Source organism: Adiantum capillus-veneris, chromosome 20 (genome assembly GCF_014529385.1).
Source record: "Adiantum capillus-veneris isolate H3 chromosome 20, ASM1452938v2, whole genome shotgun sequence".
NCBI classification, from domain to species: Eukaryota; Viridiplantae; Streptophyta; class Polypodiopsida; order Polypodiales; family Pteridaceae; genus Adiantum; species Adiantum capillus-veneris.
In genome coordinates, this window is record NC_140950.1 from 78,057,554 (window position 1) to 78,078,072 (window position 20,519).

The 20,519-nt window shown below is 43.8% G+C and overlaps 1 protein-coding gene across 4 annotated transcripts in view; it reads left to right on the plus strand.

The window, feature by feature from the left end:
- Positions 1-20,094, plus strand: part of ELP2 (elongator protein 2) — a 62,212-nt gene extending 42,118 nt beyond the window's left edge. For all 4 annotated transcript variants that reach the window (XM_086492609.1, XM_086492610.1, XM_086492612.1 and 1 more), the window contains 8 exons: positions 16,000-16,088; positions 16,215-16,368; positions 16,458-16,618; positions 16,688-17,365; positions 17,678-18,011; positions 18,552-18,763; positions 18,843-19,020; positions 19,096-20,094. In XM_086492609.1, the coding sequence (XP_086348735.1) occupies positions 16,000-16,088; positions 16,215-16,368; positions 16,458-16,618; positions 16,688-17,365; positions 17,678-18,011; positions 18,552-18,763; positions 18,843-19,020; positions 19,096-19,634 (2,345 nt within the window). In that variant the 3' untranslated portion in view covers positions 19,635-20,094. The remainder of the gene's footprint in view (positions 1-15,999; positions 16,089-16,214; positions 16,369-16,457; positions 16,619-16,687; positions 17,366-17,677; positions 18,012-18,551; positions 18,764-18,842; positions 19,021-19,095) is intronic.
- The last annotated feature ends 425 nt before the right edge of the window (positions 20,095-20,519 follow it).

Below are 20,519 nucleotides of genomic sequence, written 5' to 3' on the forward strand. Positions count from 1 at the left end.
GATAGGTATGTACATGATAATAACTGTAGTAGACGCTTCAACATATATCACAGTATGTACATAATTGCTTTTATTTGTATACATCGAGAAGTGTCAAGAGTGAGGTGAATGTTTTTATTTCACACTATGTACGTACCACGGCACGACATCCACCCCCTCTGAACCTGCACATCCTCCGGTATGTGCCACAACAACATTTGTAGAGCATTAAAACTCATGGTCAGATGTCATATTCTCACTTTCATCCTCAATTTGCATATAGTTGGCTTCATCATCCTCTTCACTTGGTTGTGCATCAAATGGATCAACATTCCCTCTTCTTTTGAATAATTTAATTCTTTTTCCTGTAGTAAGAACTTTTACTTCTGTCCCATCCAGTTCACGCAAGGTGTAAGTTGCATTTCCATGCACATGTTTGACAACATAAGGACCAAACCATCTCTTTGCAAGCTTCCTTATTGTAGAGTGCTTGTTTTCAAGGCTACTATCGTACACAAACACCCAATCGCCTTCTTCAATGTCTTTTGGTCTGACCCTATGCATCTTGTCAAATCTGTCTTTGTTTTTCAACCTTGCATTCTTTAGTCGAGCTTTTGCAAGCTCAATGTCTTGAGGCCTTCTTTCCAATTGCTGTATGCGCAATGCAAGAAGGTCTTCTCTACTCATTCCATCTTCCCATGGCAATACATTCCATGTAAGAACTACATCTTCAATTGGCATCACAGGTTTTTGACCATACATCAATTCAACAGGCATATAGCCAGTGACTGAACTATGTGTTGTACGGTCAGCCCACAATGCAAATGGCAGTAACCTTGGCCACTCTCCAAGCTTACCTTCACAAGCCTTAGCTAAAGCTTTGATTATTGGAGGATGCCCTCTTTCACTTTTGCCATTTTCCTCTGGGTTATAAGCACAAGTTAAAGCTAGTTTGATGCCCATTCTAGAGAAGAATTCCCTTGCTTCATCAGCATCCTATTCTCCTCTATCTACAGTTATCTTTCCCACACACCCATAGCGACAGATCACATCTTCAAGAAGAAATTTACATACAGCTTGTGTACTCTTTGTCCTCAATGCACGCTCTTCAACTTGATTAGATAAATCTTCTCTTGCAAGCACCAAATACCTCATTTGCCAAAGTCCCAAAGGCATTGTAACCAAGTCCACAACCCATTTGTAATGCATGGCTAATGGATAAGTAGGATGTAGTCCATCACGATGCCGTACATTTGAATACATTTGGCATGTCACACAAGACTCCACAAACTCAGCCATATCCTTATACATCCCTTTCCACCAATACCTTTCTTTTACCTTGGCAAATGTTGCCCATACACCTCGATGTCCTGCCCATAAACTTTCATGGAACTCCTTGATGATTTGTTGAGTAGTAACCTTATCGTATACTACCTGCAATGGTGTTCCAACTCTTCGTTTAGGATGCTTCCATAATTAGCCATCCTCAAGAAGTATCCGTATGCTTTTCTTCTTATCCTCTTGAATTCTTACTCAGTCCAATCATCCTGCTTCTGCAGAGTACTTAAGTAGCGACCTATCAAGAGCCATTCATCCTCATTTAGTTCCTCCAAAAAGAACTCAAGTGAAGACACAAAACATGCATGACTACTCTTTGCATGATCAATAGTGTAAAACTTTGTGCCTACATCATCTCCCTCAATAATCATGTCCTGTTCATCTTCATACCTTGCCCTAGATAGCATATCTGCCATTTGATTGTCTTTCCCTGCAATATGCTTGAACTCAGGATTCAAGGACTTTATGTAGGCTATCCATTGCAGCATTGCAATATCAGGAGTCGAACAGTTTGTGATCATTCCAAGAAGAGGCAAACAATCAGTTTCCACAACCACTGGTGCCCCTATCAAGTACTCCTTGTCACACCTCAATGCTGTAACCACCCCCCATAGTTCCCTTTTTACTTGTGCATAATCTCGTTGGCGAGAACTTAGAATCTTGGCTCCAAATCTCACCATATACCTTTTTCCTTCATCATCATCTTGCCCTACTGCCCATCCTATCTCTGTAGGACTCGTGTCCACTGTCACAATGATAGGTCTCTCACATGCATAGTCTACCTTTCTCAAATTTGGCGATGAAAGAAGTAGCTTCTTTAGCTTTCTCATGGCTTTTGTGTGCTCTTCTTCCCATCGAAACTTCTGATTCTTTCTCAACAACCTATAAAGGGGATCTGCTACATGTGCATAATGTGGTACCCAAATAAGATAGAAGACGCAAGCACCAAGAAATCTTCGAACTTCAGTTATAGTTGTACATGTTTCTTTCATGTTTTTTATTGCATCCATCTTTTTTGGACAAGGCCTTCTACCATAAGGACCACACATATGCCCCACAGTCAACACTTCATTGACACCAAATACAGATTTTTGCCCTGACAGGGTAAGATTAACTTCTTCCAGCTTTGACAAAATCTTCTCACAATCTTCGATATGGCGTCAACTTACGGCACCGCCTTGAATCCATAGCTTCATCTTTATCTTTGTATTCACATCCTTTGATGGGCACATCATCAAGAAATGGCATTGTGATTGAGGTATGAAGTCACGTAGAACCTTGTTCATCCCATTCATCATATGTGCAACTGAATTTGTTGCTCCTTGAGGTAAGGTACACATCCTTACCAGTCCCAAAGGTGTTTTCATAGTTGTCAGATCTCTACTCTCAACATCTAGCTGAAATTGATCGTACCCTGAATAGAGATCTCCCAATGAGTAAATTGACCTTCTTGCAAACGCCTCTGTAAATTCATCCACTATAGGTCCCGTACCCACATTCCTGATGGTAACCTTGTTTACAGGTTGCATATCTTGTATGAACCGCAAAGCGCTATTCTTCTTAGGCACATTGAACCACTTGTTTGAATATGGCGCACAAGAAGGCTCCAAGATACCCATGCTAATCTTTTCATTGAGTAGTTCTATTAACTTTGGCAAATGTGCTTTTGGAACCGGAATTGGACGTAGATTCCAAGGTACATGAGGGATAGTGAAGATCACCATAGGTGCAACAACATTAGGATCAACACACCCTATCTCATGTGGCTGGAAAGCAAAAGCCTTACCATGTCTTGAAAGCATTTCTTTAAAACTCTTCTTCTCTTCTTCTGTTTAAAACTCCTCACAACCAAATTTTATCTCTTTTAGGGATTCCATTGTGAACTTGTGTCAAGTTCTTTTTGGATCCCTGAGACTCGGCTGCAAAGAAGCTTGCTCTAGCTTTTTCTTGCAATTTGATGGTAAAGGTAAGGCCACTTGTCTCACTTTCTTTGCCACCTTTTTGTACTTGGTCTCCACACGCACTTCCGGTCCTTCATTAGCATTGAAATCTTTCCGATCTTCAAAAGCCTCAATCACATCATACATTTCCATAGAGCATACTTTCACAATGTGGGTTCCATCTTGCATGCTAGAGTCCATTATAGCTTCAAGCTCAAGCATAGTATCTACATGAGAAACTTGTTCAAAGAAACCTGAAATGTATTCACTGTACACTATATACATATTGTCGTGCACTTCTTTTCATATCCTCAAGCTTCATAAAACATACTGACCCATGCTCTGTTAATGCCTGGAAACCTGTAGAAAAAGCTTCTTCTCGCTTTGGGTCGGGCGAGAATCTTTTTCTTCTTGTACCATTGCAATCCCGCTTCACAATGGTACATGGCCAAAACCCCTTGTTTCCCTGTACTCTTTGAACTCTTTGTTCGCTTTTGGTAGAGGATACTCACGAAGACTATTGCGGTTCCCTCGTGATTCACACACACAATAAAAAATTGCACAACTCGCTTCCCATCTGTGCTCTTTACCCTAGCATAAGCAGAACCATCATCCAAGACCTTTGTTTCCATGCGAACGGCTGTGATGTATGGCTGGCCAAGGATAAGAGGATAGGTAGACATCTCCTGCACAAAGAAATTTTGCTCATCCTTCACATTACTAATCGTCACTTTCACATTTGGACAAGCCTCATACAGCTCTCCTGATGAGTTATTTGCATGGTCTGTGTCTATCGGCCACTTACCCTTCATGTAAAGACTCTTGGACATAAGGTTGATCTCAGAGCCATGATCTATCAATGCAACATATGGCTCCTCAAGATCACCCACCTTGACTAAGGTTTCTGTTGTAGCTCTTGCCCAACGACTTTTGGAGTAGTGGCTTTTATAGGAGGCTTCATCATCATCATCATCATCTGCAAATCTAGCATGTGCATCTCTTCGAGAAGACTGGTAGCATCCTACCACACTTTCATCACAATCACTCTCTTGGACATGTATTCCATGTGCCTTAAGTGACTCCCCTTCACCCCCAGTCTGTGGAGGAATAGACTCAGTGAGAGTTTGCCTCTTTCTTTTTATGATATCTATAATTTGCCTCTTTCTTTTTATGATATCTATAATTTCTTCATGAAACTCGTGTTTCGCAATGCCAAGAACCTCACCCAAGGTAAACTCAACTTTGCTATTCAAAATCCTTTCCTCCAATACCTGCTTTAAGTTTGTGGCAGCTTCAATGTCAGATTGTAGTTTGTATGCAGGGCCTTTTGATTTAGCTTTTCCTTGCTCTTTCTTCTTCCCTGTAGATGCCTCCTCCATAGGAATCTCAAGAGGAGGAGGCACATGTGGTGGAGCCTCATAAGAAGGTCCTGGATCCTTTCTTCCACCAGCTCTTGTAACCCTCTTTGAAGTAGGACCTGCATCTCCATTCTCATGTCTGCGCATCTCTTCCGCAATTGGTTCATTGTTATAGCATTTTGCAAGATAGGCATGCACTGATAAAGAGTCCACAGGGTCATCCCAACCTGTCGTATGGCATATGCAATCGCCAGCTTCATGTAATACTTGTTTAGTTACCTTCCCTTTTTCGGCTGAGGCTACTGCATATGGCCACACGCTATCAAACTCCTCAAAATCATCTGGAGTATACTTTAACACTTTCTTTGGAATTAGCTCTATCTTTGCCCCATAGGTAGCAGCCTCCACTGCAAAAATAGCATGACTAGTTGCCATATCCTCCACTAACTTCCGCATACCTCCTTTTCCAAAGTTAGTTCCTAAAGGCATACCTGTCTCCCGCAGATAGATCTTGCCATCCTTAAACAACATAAGATCTCTTTTTAAGGCATCACTAAAGCTATCACAATCCCTTCTGCCATGGTCTGTGCCATCACACCATATGCATCTGTGCACAAATCCTTCTTTGCTTTGGGATTTTTGTCCTGCAGCAGGTTGTCCTTTCTCTTCAAGCCTTATTAGCTTTAACTTCATTTCTTGCATGCCCTTAACAAGCTCATCAAGCATTGAATTATTACCTTTTGGACTCACAACAGTAGGCTTTGGTGGAATCTTTGACATGCTAGGAGGAGAGGTAGTACCATTCACCACCATCTTGTCCCTACGACGTTTCCTTTTAGCAAGCAATGAGACCGCGTCTTCAACCTCTTTCCACTCAGCTTTTAGACCCTGTTCTGTATTCTTGTCTTCAAGGAGTAGCTCTAGCTTTTCTTGGAGCTCATGACCTGCAGCTTGAAGGAACAATTCGGTCTTTTCACCATCTAAAGTAGCCCGCTCTGTTCCTGATAGTTGAGCATAGCGCCGCTCAAACTCTCTCAACAGTTTGGTGATGGAAAGTCCTTCTTTTGGCTTTGCAACCCCTTCCAAGAAGGTTCTTTTTGTAACCCTTTCAGAGTCCTCCATGAAGTATCCCTCCTCTAGGGTTGATTTGAATTGCTCCCAGCATTCTCCATGCTCGTCCCTGATTCCCCTTACATGGTCTCTAATCTCGGGGACCACAACAAGCTCAAAACTACGAATCATGTCCACCTCTGGAACCTGTTGTAGCTCCATTTCCTTTACATAACCACGAAGAAACTTTGTGACATCTTTCCCTTCAAATTGGTTCATTTTGTTCACAATAGCTTGAAGGGCTTTTGTTCTGACACCTCTCTTCTTTCTGCAGCCTCTTGTTGTTGCATAAACATGGCAAATGCTTGAAACATTTGCATTGTGCCTTGATCAAAACGCATGCCTTGTTGCTCTTGTTGATCCATAGCTTTAATTATTTGTAATTAAACCTTTCAAAACAAGTTTTTGAACCCCCACCCCAGCTGCTTCGCGTCAGGTTCACTAGAAATGTCGGAAAGTGTGCGGTCTAGCTGGGAAGGTGCATAATCTCTGGCTGTGAGAGTTTGTGATGAGAGTCACAAACACTTTGTGAGAAATCTCATCACAAACACTTTGTGAGAAAGCGTTTGTGGAGAATCACCAACCCTCTTTCTAAGGGTGACAGAAAATCTAAGAGTGTTCGTGACAGCAAAGTCACAAACCCTCTTTCCTATTGTGCTTGGAGTCTGCTTGTTCTCGTAGTCGGGATTATGATGAGAGGATCACCAGATCACATTCAATTTCACTTTAAAAGACCATTTAAAGACACTAAAGTTTCAGCCATGAAACCTCAATGCTCATACAAGTACAATTTTCAATCTAAACCCAAACCTCTTTCATGGTATCATGTAGCCTTGCCCCCAATTACATAGTCGTAACATCAAACAGTTGAAAGGAATGCTCGATTTTCCACCTTCACGAGGACCATTTTCTGATTTTGCAGAGATTTATGAGCTTCTAAAGTGAAGCCCAAACACCATTTTGATAAGGGGAAACCCTAATTCACTCCCTCATAAGCTCAGATACAAGATTGCGAAGAGGCGGGACTGCAGCACACATAGATTGGGCAACCATGGAAGCTATTGCACAACAGAGAAAAATTGTTGGTCTTTTCTGTCAAAAGCAGCCCTCTCTCTCTTACCCACGGCATTTTCAGCTGATGTGTCAATTTTTGGGCCATTTTGCTGCTTTGGACCAAAACTAGGTCATTTTCATGTTATTTTTGACCCAAAAATGTCATTTTTGATGTACAAAATGCCAAACAGAGTCAGAAAAATCCCTAAATTTGTGGGATCATTTGCATAAGAAAAAAAGCACAGATATGCATCATTTTTCATCAATATACCATGTTGGGTCACTTTCCATGCAATTCTGCAACGATGGCTATTAGCTGCTATTTTTGCCCGCATCAGTCTTTATAGGCGAGATGAGTGTTCCACCATGAAACACTTGGACTATGTACATTGTCAAACCAAATTAAGCATCTTATTAAGTGGAAAAGCACGCAAATGCGCCACATCCAGGGGCACAACTCCCCGGATAGGTATGTACATGATAATTACCGCAGTGGACGCTTCAACATATATCACAGTATGTACATGATTGCTTTTATTTGTATACATTGAGAAGTGTCAAGAGTGAGGCAAATGTTTTTATTTCACACTATGTACGTGCCCCGGCACGACAACGGAAGGGAGAACCTTCCGTTCCTTTAGTGAGAGAGTGCAAATGATCATAAACAAAGTGGAAAGATATTGTGAATGAAGGTGCTGAGACTGAGAGATAGAGAGAGAAGAATACGACACCAGAATGTTGTCAAACCCTCCTCTGAAGGCCTCACTCTCTATGGCGAGAGTGGTCTACAATTGATTGCACAAATATCTACAATGCAATGGTCTTGCCGACGATGAGGACGACGACGAGACGGGCTGAAAACTGAAAACGCTAGGTGCTGAAATTTGCAAATCTTGTATTTGCTGAATTCTGACTCTATATCGGTGACGACGGCGATGCCGACGATGCGACGACGATGCGCTGAAAACGTAGAGGCTGAAATCTGCGTTTTCCGGGCTGAATCTGTAAACACTGGCTGATCTGCCGGTGCGGCGAGGATCTGCTGCAAGAAGGTGAGATCTGCGAGGTTTGGGGGCTGCGATACGGAGTCTATACGCTGAAACCTGAAAACGCTAATGCAAATCTTGTGTTCTGTAGTCAAGAATCTGCAAACGCTGAGGGAAGTCTGCAAATGCAAAAACGTTGGGCTGAGTTTAGGTCTGATGCAAAAACGCTATGGATCTTGCTGTGTCTTGCTATTGCCAGGCCCCATCTGCAACTGCAAAACGCTGGGCTGATCTGCAATGCGAAAACACTGGCTTCTTTGTTGGCTGAAAACACTAGGAGTTTTGTCCGGGGGGGGGGGGGTCTTGCTGAGAAGGTGCTCTGTTGGACACTTGGTCCTTGCTGCCTCTTCTGTCAGAAACTGCTAGCGCTAGGTTTTCTTATATATATCCTTAGGCAATTACCCTACCCAGTTTCCCAACAAAGTCACTTATTAATAATAAGTGAAAAATGGCTAAGATAGGGAAAATAGGTTTTCTGCATTGTAAAATGCTCCCGATGGTACTGCTGATGATCATGCTATGTGCAACCAGAGGATATGCATCTACTCTAAGTGCCTAGACATGCACGGTGTGCGAACAGACTCACAAAAGTGTCAGAACACTTTCTAAGCTAACTGAACTGAACCCTAGTCATGAAGTAGCTTGTCCACGTATACATAGGGGTAGATGTGCACGTGACATCCCTTCCTTTTCAAAGTGAGGTATTGGTACCGAACTGTATGGTGTCGAGAGAGATCGCCAACAGCGTCTAGAATCCTGGAAAGGACTCTTCGCCGGCCGACTTTGATGCGTGGGTCATGCACACTTGAACTTCGTAAAGGTCTGGAACGCTTGCTTCTTTGGGCCTCGTCGGAAGCGACACAAAGTCATCTGTGGCTCCTGCAATGCTTCAACTTCGTCTATAGTCATGCGTCTACCTTCTTCAAGTATCTTAGAGGATGAAAATTCTTGAAACCACTTCCAGCACAAACACATGAACATATCCATTCCATGTAAAGTGACTGGAAAAAGACTATTCTTTCGAAAAAATTGTGCATGCAATGTAGATGAACCGTTCATCAAACACACGCAAACCATGGAATTGAAACTTGTCTTTCTGATCTAAATCTATCAACTGTGGCAAATCACAATGGAAATGCCGATGCTTGATGCTCAATCCTTCTTGTGCTCTTTCGGATACCGTGTCATGCCAAGGAAGAGACATGGAATGTGAATTCCTTGGGTGCAAACATTTCATCTTTTCATGAGTAATCTGCATACATCTATGCTCATTCATGAGTGAATCGTGTTCATCGTGCAATATGTCATGCCTATGAAAAGGGATCACATAAGGACGGTGACTAAAATACAGGAAACCAGCACGAATGAAACAGTCGAACAATGCATGAAACAGTCGAACAATGCGTGTTGACTAATCATGCGCACACATAATACTTTCTGTGGGGGTTCTTTGGACCTCGACTCGAGAGCCAAGATCGGTTCGTCGTGATAGATCGAATCTGCAATGAGGTTAGCTTCACTAGAAAAAGCATCAACTAAACCATCATCCTTGTAAACAATCACATCTTTATCATGCAAATCATCATGCTTATCATTATCATGCAATTCATCATGCTCGTGAATAATCACATCTTGATCATGCAAATCATGTGTGTTGTGCTTTGGAGAAGAAAAGACTGATTGAGTCTCCTTCTCTTGATTCTTTTCAGTTTGCACCTGCACATTAGAAAATAGTAGGACCAACTCTTACATGTGTTGGTCTCTTTGCGTTGCCGCCAAATGCGCTTTTCTCGTGCTCACGCTCTAAGGCTGCAATTCTTTCTTCGTGTTCACGATCCAATTCTGCCTTTCTTTCTTTGCGTGACGCTTCTTGTTGTCTCATCATGTCCATCATCGTCTTGACCAAAGCCTCCATAGGATTTGGTGCAATCCTTGGCATAGATGGGGAGGGTCGGAAAAACCTCCTGGTGGGGAAAATTCTTCTTCATCACCTCCATGCTCATCACCTCCATGCGAAGTATCCATTCTGCTTCGGGTGATGACCATACACTGAAATCTTAAGTTCTTAAGTTCACGAGGAACTTTGGTTCTTGTGGTTCTTGGGTTCTTGGGGGTCTCGAGTTCTTGAGGTTCTTGGGGTCGTTGAGTTCTTGAGGGTCTGAGTGTCTTGAGGGTCTTGACGGTCTTGAGTCTTGAGGTTCTTCTTTAGCTTGCAATCTGTGTTAGAGCCGGACATTTCTCTTTCCCGTGGGCACACCCCTTGGCGGCCTTGCGCTCACACCAAGGTTGCTTTTTCCCACCTCACGTCGATTGGCCGGCCGCTAAGTGCACGGTCCACTCTCAATGACTAAAAAGAGAAACAAGGGGAGGCTGGACAAGCCCTTCTTTCTTGGGTTTCCTTTCACTCTTCAAAAACACGATTAGGAATCGACACGCCCAAGAGGACTTGGGTTACGTGCGAGCGCAACAAGCAAAAAATTTCTTTTGGTTCTTTCCGTGAGTAATACAGAACACTGCCAAAGCTCTAATACCAATATAAGGTGCAATGGATGTGAATGTTGGACTTTGCTCAAGATGAGAGCTCCGAACTGTGCTCAAGGGTTCCTTTTACTTACGGAAGGGAGAGCCTTCTGTTCTTTTAGTGAGAGAGTGCAAATGATCATAAACAAAGTGGAAAGATATTGTGAATGAAGGTGCTGAGACTGAGAGATAGAGAGAGAAGAATACGACACCAGAATGTTGTCAAACCCTCCTTCGAAGGCCCCACTCTCTATGGCGAGCGCGGTCTACTATTGATTGCACAAATCTCTACAATGCAATGGTCTTCCTGACGATGTCGACGATGATGAGGACGACGACAAGACGGGCAAAATTGAAAACGCTAGGGGCTGAAATCTGTAAATCTTGTATCTGCTGAATTTTGGCTTTATGTCGGTGACGACGATGCGACACCGCCGTGCTTAAAATCGCAGATGCTGAAATCTGCGTTTTCCGAGCTGAATCTGCAAACGCTGGCTGATGTGACCGTGCGGCGAGGATCTACTGTGAGAAGGTGAGATCTGCGAGGTTTGGGGGACTGCGGTACGGAGTCTATATGCTGAAAACTGAAAACGCTGATAGGTGTTCTGTTGCCGGGAATCTGCAAATGCTGAGGGAAGTCTGCAAATGCAAAAACGCTGGGCTGATTTGAGGTCTGATGCAAAAACGCTATGGATCTTGTTGTGTCTTGCTATCGCCAGGCCCCATCTGCAACTGCAAAACGCTGGGCTGATCTGCAATCCTGAAAACGTTGGCTTCTTTGTTGGCTGAAAACTCTAGGAGTTCTGCCCGGGGGGGGGGTCTTGCTGAGAAGGTGCTTTGCCCTACCCAGTTTTCGAACAAAGTCACTTATTAATAATAAGTGAAAAATGGCTAAAATAGGGAAATTAGGTTTTTTGCATTGTAAAATGCTCTTGATGGATTATGATGGTACTGCTGATGATCATGCTGTGTGCAACCAGAGGATATGCATCTACTCTAAGTACCTGGACATGCCCGGTCTGCGAACAGACTCACAAAAGTGCCATAACACTTCCTAAGCTAATTGAACTGAACCCTAGTCATGAAGTAGCTTGTCCACGTACACATAGGGGTAGATGGGCACGTGACAATACAGGCTATCATCGCAGGTTTATATGCATGTATGCACAGGTGGCTCAACCACTGACCCGACTCACTAGTGCTACCGTACCGTTCCAATGGTCCAAAACTGAGGCTGAAGCATTTGCATACCTCAAAAAACGCCTCATTGAAGCACCTTTTCTAGTGGCTCCCGATTGGTCTCTTCCTTTTCATGTGGATATTGATGCCAGTCAACTGGCTGTGGGTGCTGTGCTGACTCAGCCTAGTAAGGAGTACAACTTGGATCGCCCTGTTCACTATGCAAGTCGCCTGCTCACCAAAGCAGAGCGCAACTATAGCACCACAGAAAGGGAAGGTTTGGCTATTGTGTGTGCTTTACAAAACTTTCGCCATTATTTATGAGGGGTCCACTTCACAATTATTACTGATCATCATGCCCTGTGCTATCTGCTTAATAAGCCGCAAATTGCAGGTCGAGTATGGCAATGGCTATTGTTATTTCAAGAGTTTGATTTCGAAGTGATACTCAAACCTGGCAAACATCATGTTCTTGCTGACCACCTCTCTCGCATTCACACAGGTGAAGAAGCAACAGGGGTTGCAGATGACTTTCCAGATAGCAGTCTCTTTAAGGTGGATACCACTCCGGAATGGTACGGTGATGTCTTGCATTTGCTATCTACTGGTCTGTACCTTGAGAATGCGTCTCCACTGCAGAAGAGAAGATTGCTTTTAAAATCTAGGCCATTCACTCTGATTGGAGGCCAGCTCTACAAGTTATGACCAGATGGTGTTCTAAGACGGTGTGTCTCCCCTCATGAAGTTGAGAATATTTTGGAGGATGCCCACAGTGGTCCCACTGGTGGGCATTACCCTGGTCGCATGACCGCTCAGAAGATTCTACAGAGTGGTCTATGGTGGCCCTATGTTTTTCGAGATGCAATTGCCTATGTGAAAGTATGTGATGTGTGTCAACGATATGGACCTATACCAAGCAAGCAATCCAACCGTCCTCTGCAGGTCTCTATGGCATGGTTGCCCTTTGAGCGATAGGGCATGGATCTGTGGGTCTAATTGCTCCTCCGGCCCAACCAGGTAACCTGAAGTATCTGCTGGTGGCTATAGATTATGCAACTAAGTGGGCAGAAGTACTGGCGACAAGTGATTGCACTGGCAATACTGTAGCCAAGTTTCTGTATGAAAATATTTTGTGCAGGTTTGGATATCCCTTGGAGATCACAAGTGATAGGGGCAGTCACTTTGTTAATGAAATGATTTCAACCTTGCTAGCCAACTACAAGATTTTTCATCGTAAGTCTTGTTCCTATTAAAGTAGAGAAAATGGACAGGCTGAGAGCACCAACAAGGATCTGATAGCCCTTCTGCGGAAAGCATGTCATCTCCATCTGCCGTCTTGGGCTCAAGCTATCCACGGCACCCTTTGGGCTTATCTCACTTCTTTTAAAGCCACGACCAATCACACCCCATTTTAGTTAGCCTTCGGTTTGGAAGCAATAGCACCCTTTGAATTCAACTCGGGATCTCCGTGAGTAGGCAGTCTGCGTGCCAATGGGGGTTTGGGGTCTGCCTCCGTCTCTCGTCTCACCCTATTAGAAGAAAGCCGTAGTTTGGCTTCTCAAGCTCTTGAAGCAAAGTAGCTTCGTCGCAAGGCTTGGCATGATCGCCATCTCCGAAAGCCAAATTTATGCAAGGCTCACTGGTGATACTGTATCAAGCTAGATATCAGAAAAAAGCATAGAAGTTGGTCCGAGCTTGGCAAGGCCCATTCATGGTACAGGAAATCTTGCCACAAGGAGCAATCCAACTAGTAACTTTGGAAGGTGTTCCTTTGCCGCTGGCAAATGACTCCAGAATCAAATGCTATTATCCCTCTGAGTAAGCCGTCTGCAGCTGTTTCGATCTCTGTAGCTATTCTGCCTATAGTATAGTATAGGTTCTGCACCAGAGTCGGTGTTATCATAATGTCCCTGCACACTCTCAGTCTTTGCTATCAGTCTCTACTATGCATGTCCTCGGTATACCTTCTCTACTGGGGTGCTTGTTTCGTCCTGAACTTCTTGTAACCAGCTCATTCTTTCCAGACTACCTTGTATTGCTTTGTATCATCAGTCTTGTTTGACACTCACAATGGGTCTCTCTAATGTAACACACGTTAGGTCATTAGGAAACATGTGTACGCAATCATTCTCTTTCCATTCTTCTTTCTAGTTCTACTGAGTTCCTTCTTCTTCTTGTTCAATGTTTACTAAGTGCGGCTTTTGAGTCACTCTATTACCATTGCTCTCCCCTAAAGTTTATACCCTCTCTCTCTCTCTCTCTCTCTCTCTCTCTCTCTCTCTCTCTCTCTCTGTGCTCTATCCGTGTAGAGCTTCAGATTGTCATAATCAAACGAGTTTTCATTAAGGTTTTCCTCTCTCAAGAATCACCCTTGCTAGTTCATTCTACACCTTGACCTAAGCACTAACCCTCGCCCTTCCTACCTCTAGGAGTGCAATGTCTTCAATGTGAAGCTAATTGATGAGTAGCATCCCGATCGGCAATGGTGCTCTCAGCGACTCGCAGAGATCCCTCCATAGCTGCGTAAGTAGCTGAGTGACGCTAGTGTGTAGCTACCAGCCGCTCTACCACAAGCTCAATGATAGCAATGGCCTGCTCGGACTCCTGCAATATATCCTTAGATAGGCGAAAAAGTGATGTAGAGTCCGGAACTGTCCGCAACATTGTCAGGTGGGAGAGGGCTGGCAAGTGGCACTGCTGGTGGTGGACTGGGAGCATGCCTCTTTGGTGGAGGAGATACTGGTGGTGGAGTTTCTGCAATAGGGATAGGTATAGGAGAAGAAGTTAATTGATGGGGGTGACGGGGGAGGTGTAGAACTGGCTGAGAGGGAAGGTAGGGGTAATTGGGTTGGTGGAATTCTGCTTGGCAGGAAGGGTTGACGCTTCCTGTGGTAGTACTTCAAAGGACTTAGTAATGGGCTTTGTCCCTCTTTTGACTGCCTTGTATGTGTCATGCAGTAACCACAAGCCCACCAAGCCTTTAGCGCGAAGACCTTTACTTACTGCACACTGATCCAGACTCCACTAGACCAGGGCGAGTGACTAGACCTCCCGGTTAGACTTGGACGAGAGAGGACTAGACCTAGCCTAGAGACTACTAGACCAGGACGAGAGACTTAGACCAAGACGAGCTAGGACGAGTGCCTAGACTAGCTGAGCTGGACAGACCAAGCTCAGATTAACACAGGCGAGAGCTTAGAGCTAGCTCCTCGACCTGTAGGCATAGTGGAGTGAAACTTCAGTTGAGGTCCCACCGGGCGTGCCAAAAATGAGAGCACCTGTAGCGGAGATAATGTGTCGTGGCCTTTGTACGGGGTGCTCCTCATTGCAATGTGCATGATATCTCACTCCACAGAATGAAAACACAAACATAGAAGACAAAGAACAATAGAGCAAGAACAATACGACTCAGTAGATCATGAACAACGCGAACATCGACAAACTCAAAGAAACCGATACAGACTCTGGCATGGCAGCGCACTCAGCTCCAGCCCAGATCCCATAGGTACAGTGGGGGTGTTGAGGCTCAACTGTGTAGGGATTGTGCAGACATGCTGTGTACAACTCTGATGAGAGACTCCAAATAACTGACCACAAAAAAGTAGATGATACATAAAACCCAACAGCTACGGATATATACAACCATAAAGAGCCACCAATGGCTCACCAATATCTAATCGAGTTAAGCATATCTCTGAACTGTGGTGGTGGTGCGCTGACCCCGGTGTCGACTGGACCACCACCCGTATCCTCGCCACGTGTCACCGATCCGGCAAGAGAGTCCGTCTAGTGGCCAACTGTGACTAACTGCCTGTCCGTGCCAGTGACACTGTAGCCCTGCTACATGGTTCTAGCACATGCCAAACACTATGCACTTCTCCACCTTCCTTCAATGAGGGATATGCTTCGAGCACATACCAAACACTGCCGCTCCAGCTTCTTAAATAAGGGATTACACTGTTTTGTTCTTGTATTATGCACCGTTGAATTTCCAGTATTGTATCATATGTCCTAAACGTGGGTGAGGACACCATACCATATTCATCAGTTGGGGACCTCATCTAGTATCAATGTACCACTGGAGGCTGACTGGTGCAACTGATATTTCAGCAATCTATATATTAAATTAACTTGTAGTTTGCCTTTTCACTCAACATTGTGTTGGTGCTATCCTTAAGCCTCTATTTGGGCTCTCCACATCCTTGTCTAACCCCATCTTCAGCCCTCTCTTTTCAGAGGGTTTCTTTTAGCCTTCATATTGAAGGCTCGATGTCCTTTTAAGTCTGGTTACTGAGCTTACTTTACCTGGTTTCATGTATGTGCGGCAATATTTTTTATCTTTTATTGCATGATTAGATCTCTTTTGAGTCTGTTACTATGTTTTATTGTAGTTGCAGGACCTACATTGTGGGACTTTCGTCCAACGTGTTGGATATCCGTGGTTAAAGTTCTCAGCTAAATTTGGATGATTTGCAGATGGTCTCAAAAGTGAGGCGCATTATCTATTGTCGGGAAGTGCCGATGGTATCATTATCCTTTGGGCCTACCATCCAATGAAAAATAAGGTAAGCTACACAGGCACTGCAGTGCATACACCACAAACATGTGCATGTTCACTTACATTGCTGGCACAATCTTGTGTATGGCAATTTTGCACTAGCTCATTTTTGACAATTTCAACTTGTTTGCAGTGGAGAAGTGTACAGCAGTTGCCAAATTCACATCTGAAAGCTGTCTCTTGCTTAGCAGGACTTATGCTTTCTCCATGCGAAGCCCTTTTCTCTTCTTGTTCTTCCGACTGCACAGTACGTGTATGGAGGGCAACATTACCTTCAGAGGTTGGAGGTAGTACTTTTTATTCCTGATGTTTTAGTAATATTTTAAACTGTTAAAAAATCAAAATAAAACTGATGTCAATATGTTTTCCTTCTTAGGTGAATGCAAGCTGTCATTTTTACAATGTATTGCAACTGGCTCTAGAGCTGTTGTGGCAGTTTCATTGGCTCTACTTCCAGATTCTGCAAGTGGTGTTTTGCTCGCAATGGGTGGACTTGACAATAACATTCACCTTCATTCTGCAATGCAAGATGGACAAGTACATGTCTCTAGCATGATTTTTTATTGGTTGTAAGTTTGCTTCTAACACATCTTTTTGTTGTTGTAGTTTGTACCTGCATGTATCTTAAAAGGCCATCAGGACTGGGTTCGTTCTTTGGACTTTGCATACAATGTATCCGATAAAGGAGTTGGGCAAGTAATCTATTTGGCGAGTGCTGGACAGGATAGGAATATAAGGATTTGGAGGATCGGTGCAAAAACTAACAAAGCTGGAAGTGCAGATTCACAGGAGCAAGCTCCGAGCATCAAGATGTATATTGAAGGGCCTGTTTTCAGAGCAGGATCAACTCTGTACCAAGCTTCCATGGAGTCCTTGTTGACTGGTCATGATGATTGGGTTTATTCAGTGAAATGGCAGCCACCTCCATCTGATTCTTCAAGAAAATCATCTGGAAAGTCGCAACAAATGAGCATCTTGTCAGCTTCTATGGATAGAACAATGATGATTTGGCGTCCTGATCCGTTGACAGGTTTATGGTTGAACGAAGTTACTGTTGGGGAGCTGGGTCATACTGCACTTGGATTTTATGGAGGTTTGTGGAGCCCAGCAGGGGATGCCATCTTAGCCCATGCATTTGGCGGATCTTTTCACTTATGGAAGGATGTTGGCATGCAAGCTTCTGAATGGCAGCCTCAGCTTGTACCATCTGGGCATGCAGGTTTTGTGTCAGATATTGCATGGGCCAAAAATGGTCAGTTTCTACTATCAACAAGTCATGACCAGGTATTATCTAATTAACTGGTTAGTAGGAAACTCAAAACTGCCTTTGACAGGATGTAAATCCCTCTCTTTGTTTCTCCTTCTAAATTGTGAAATTAGATTCTTGTTTTTTATTAATTACAGCGCGCTTATTGCTGATTTGCGAAAGTCGTGAATTGCAACAGCTGTGATCAATTGTGTGCGGGAAAACAAGCAAAATTGCATGTGCAGTTTCAATGTGGTCTGCTTCATAGGTCTTAAAGTCTCAAATGTATTTTGCTTTTGGAGTCGATTATTTGTATGTTTTTATGCTAACATGATCTATCAACTATGTAGACTACTCGTCTTTATGCATCATGGAATCAGAGTAAAGCAGGTGAGACGAGGAATGTGCTGTCATGGCATGAGATAGCGCGGCCTCAGGTTCATGGACACGATTTAAATTGCCTGGCAGTAATCAAAGGTACAGGCAACTACCAGTATGTCAGTGGGGCAGAGGAAAAGGTTGCCCGAGTTTTTGAAGCTCCAGGGTCATTTCTGATGACTTTGGAGCATATTAGCAAGTGCAGAGATAATGGCAATGGAGAATTTATTAGACCTGAGGATGTTAAAGTTCTTGGAGCTAACATGTCTGCTTTAGGGCTGTCTCAGAAACCTATCTACGTTACAGGTTGTGCCATCAAAAAAGTTCATTTCTTGCCTTGTTTACTGTTCAATGCAGATGATTAAATTAAATCATAGCATCCTGTCTCAGCCTTTTGTGCATATGGGTCATCTGGTGCATTGTAACTTTGTAGGATCTCAGAGGCATGTTTCTGTTCCCATGGCCACGCAACCCACCTTTGTTGTGGTAAACCTTTATGCTTGTGCTTGTATCAATCAATTAGAAAAAAAAGAATCTCTGTAATTTCATAGATCCAAGCTAGCCAACTCAAATATCTATGTCCAGTAGATGCAGTGAAATTTTGAGCAATCTTTAGAATCATGTTTATTCCTGTGGATGCCCAATTCACATCTTTTCCTGGCCAACCACACATGCCTATAGGAGCATCCTTAGAGGTCTATTTGCATTCAGTATACAGCTACTTTTTCAAACACACAAAGAGTCTCTCCAGACAATTGTGTCTTTGCCCAGCTTGTTAAAAATGAACTGCTGGTTTTGTTGCTCTCTGAGAGTGGAATCAACTGACATTATTGAATGGTTTATCAGGAAGTCAAAGCTCCAAATCTGTGAATGCCAATGTTGAAAATATTGAGGCAATTCCGGATGCAGTACCAGTTGTACACAGCAAACCGCCTCTCGAAGAGGACCTTGGTTGGAACACACTATGGCCAGAGACTCATAAATTGTATGGTCATGGGAATGAGCTCTTTGCAATGTGCAGTGATTACTGTGGGCGTCTAATGGCGACTGCATGCAAGGTGGGTCAGTTTGTGGTAGCTGGGAGATTTTGACTCTTATGCTTTTAATCGTGTTAAGGTCAAGTTTCCTTCCTTTCAGGGACAATCTGCAAATGTGGCTGACATTTGGCTATGGGAAGTTCACAGTTGGAAAGCTCTTCAACAGCTACATTCTCACTCCCTAACTGTAACGCAGATGGAATTTTCACACGATGACAAGTTTCTTCTGTCTGTTTCTAGGGACCGCCATTTCTCTCTTTTTCGGGCACCAGGAACAAGTATGCTACTGTTGTATTCATATGCGCATGATCATTGTTGTGGCTTTCATCACTATTGATTGATTTCCTTTGCAGACATGAGTATACCGAGTGAGCATTCTGCATATGAGCTTGTCTGTAGAGTGGAGGCACACAAGCGCATTATCTGGTCATGTTCCTGGAGCCCTTGTGATAGGTTCTTTGCAACTGCTTCAAGAGACAAGGTGGTGAAGATTTGGGGTGTCTCTGATAAGGATGGCGGTTGTACAGCAAAGCAAATGGGGGTGTTCCCCATGTTTAAGAGTAGTGTGACAGCAGTAGCTTGGGCTCCATGTATGGTAGGAGAGGGCTATCTGCTAGGCATAGGGATGGAAGACGGGCTTATTGAACTCTGGAAAGTGAAACCGATTCTCGCTAAGGCAGCAGATGAGACCACAACTGCGTTCATAGACGGTGTAGTTGGCTTCGAAAGCGTTCGATATTACCAGTTTGATGCATTTTTGTGCCATGTTGCTAGTGTCAACCGTTTAGCTTGGAGGAAGCCTGGTGAGCAACCAGTAATTTTGGAGCAAATGCAGCTAGCTTCATGTGGAGCTGATCATGCTGTGAGGATTTTCAGCTTCAAGCAGGCATGACAAAATGTAGAATACTTTTTCGAGGGTCTTGAGGAGTCCGTTTCAGTATTTGCGGTCGCGGCTGGGTGCAATGCAAAGTTACAAAATGGTGATCAAGTAGATAGAAGAGTTTGCTTTGGCCATATAAGAAGCATACAGGGCTGGCTTTGGCGCTCTCCCTTTTTCAACTGAAATAGTAATGCAGATGAACTTGTTAGTGCCCAAGTGGGGCTTCCAAGCATTTTCTCTCATGTTTAGGCCATTTGACAGCCTTAATGGATGGGAAGGGTAAAAATCCTGTTAATCTTGAGTTGTGAATCTTTTTCTGAGGCATGTATTATATTGCTATGAGTGACTTGGGAACATACTATAGTCTTGTCAAGACTTAAGATTTTGGAGGAGTCTTAATGTGAAACAAAGTTGCAACTACGTCACTTTTGTAGGTATACTCCCTTGAGGAAACTTTGTTGCATTTGTTCTACACTCTTTCATTTGCAGAGTGAACATGGCTCATGGGATTGTGTATATGGGGCTTGGGCATGTGTGTGTGGTGAAGGAGCTCTATGGCGCGATCTGCTGCCCCTAACTATGACCTGCGAACCTCTTGCCCAGCTTTGTCGCGCGAATTCCTGCCCCAATTCTGTCGCGCGAACCACCTGCACCTGTTGTAGCCTCGTACATAGTGTTGGCTAATCAACAAATACTGGCAGTTCGTGGATCCACTGCGCAAGATGGCCAGGGAAAATGCCTAATGCCTACTGCGCAGTCTATGTCCTTGGAAATGGGAATGTTGTGGGCTTGGGAGGTGCCTAAAAAGACAGTGAAAATTCGCACTCCACCCTCCTCTCGTAATTATGTTTCGCTTGTCAATGCTAATAAGAAAGCGTTGTTCAAGCAACTTCCATG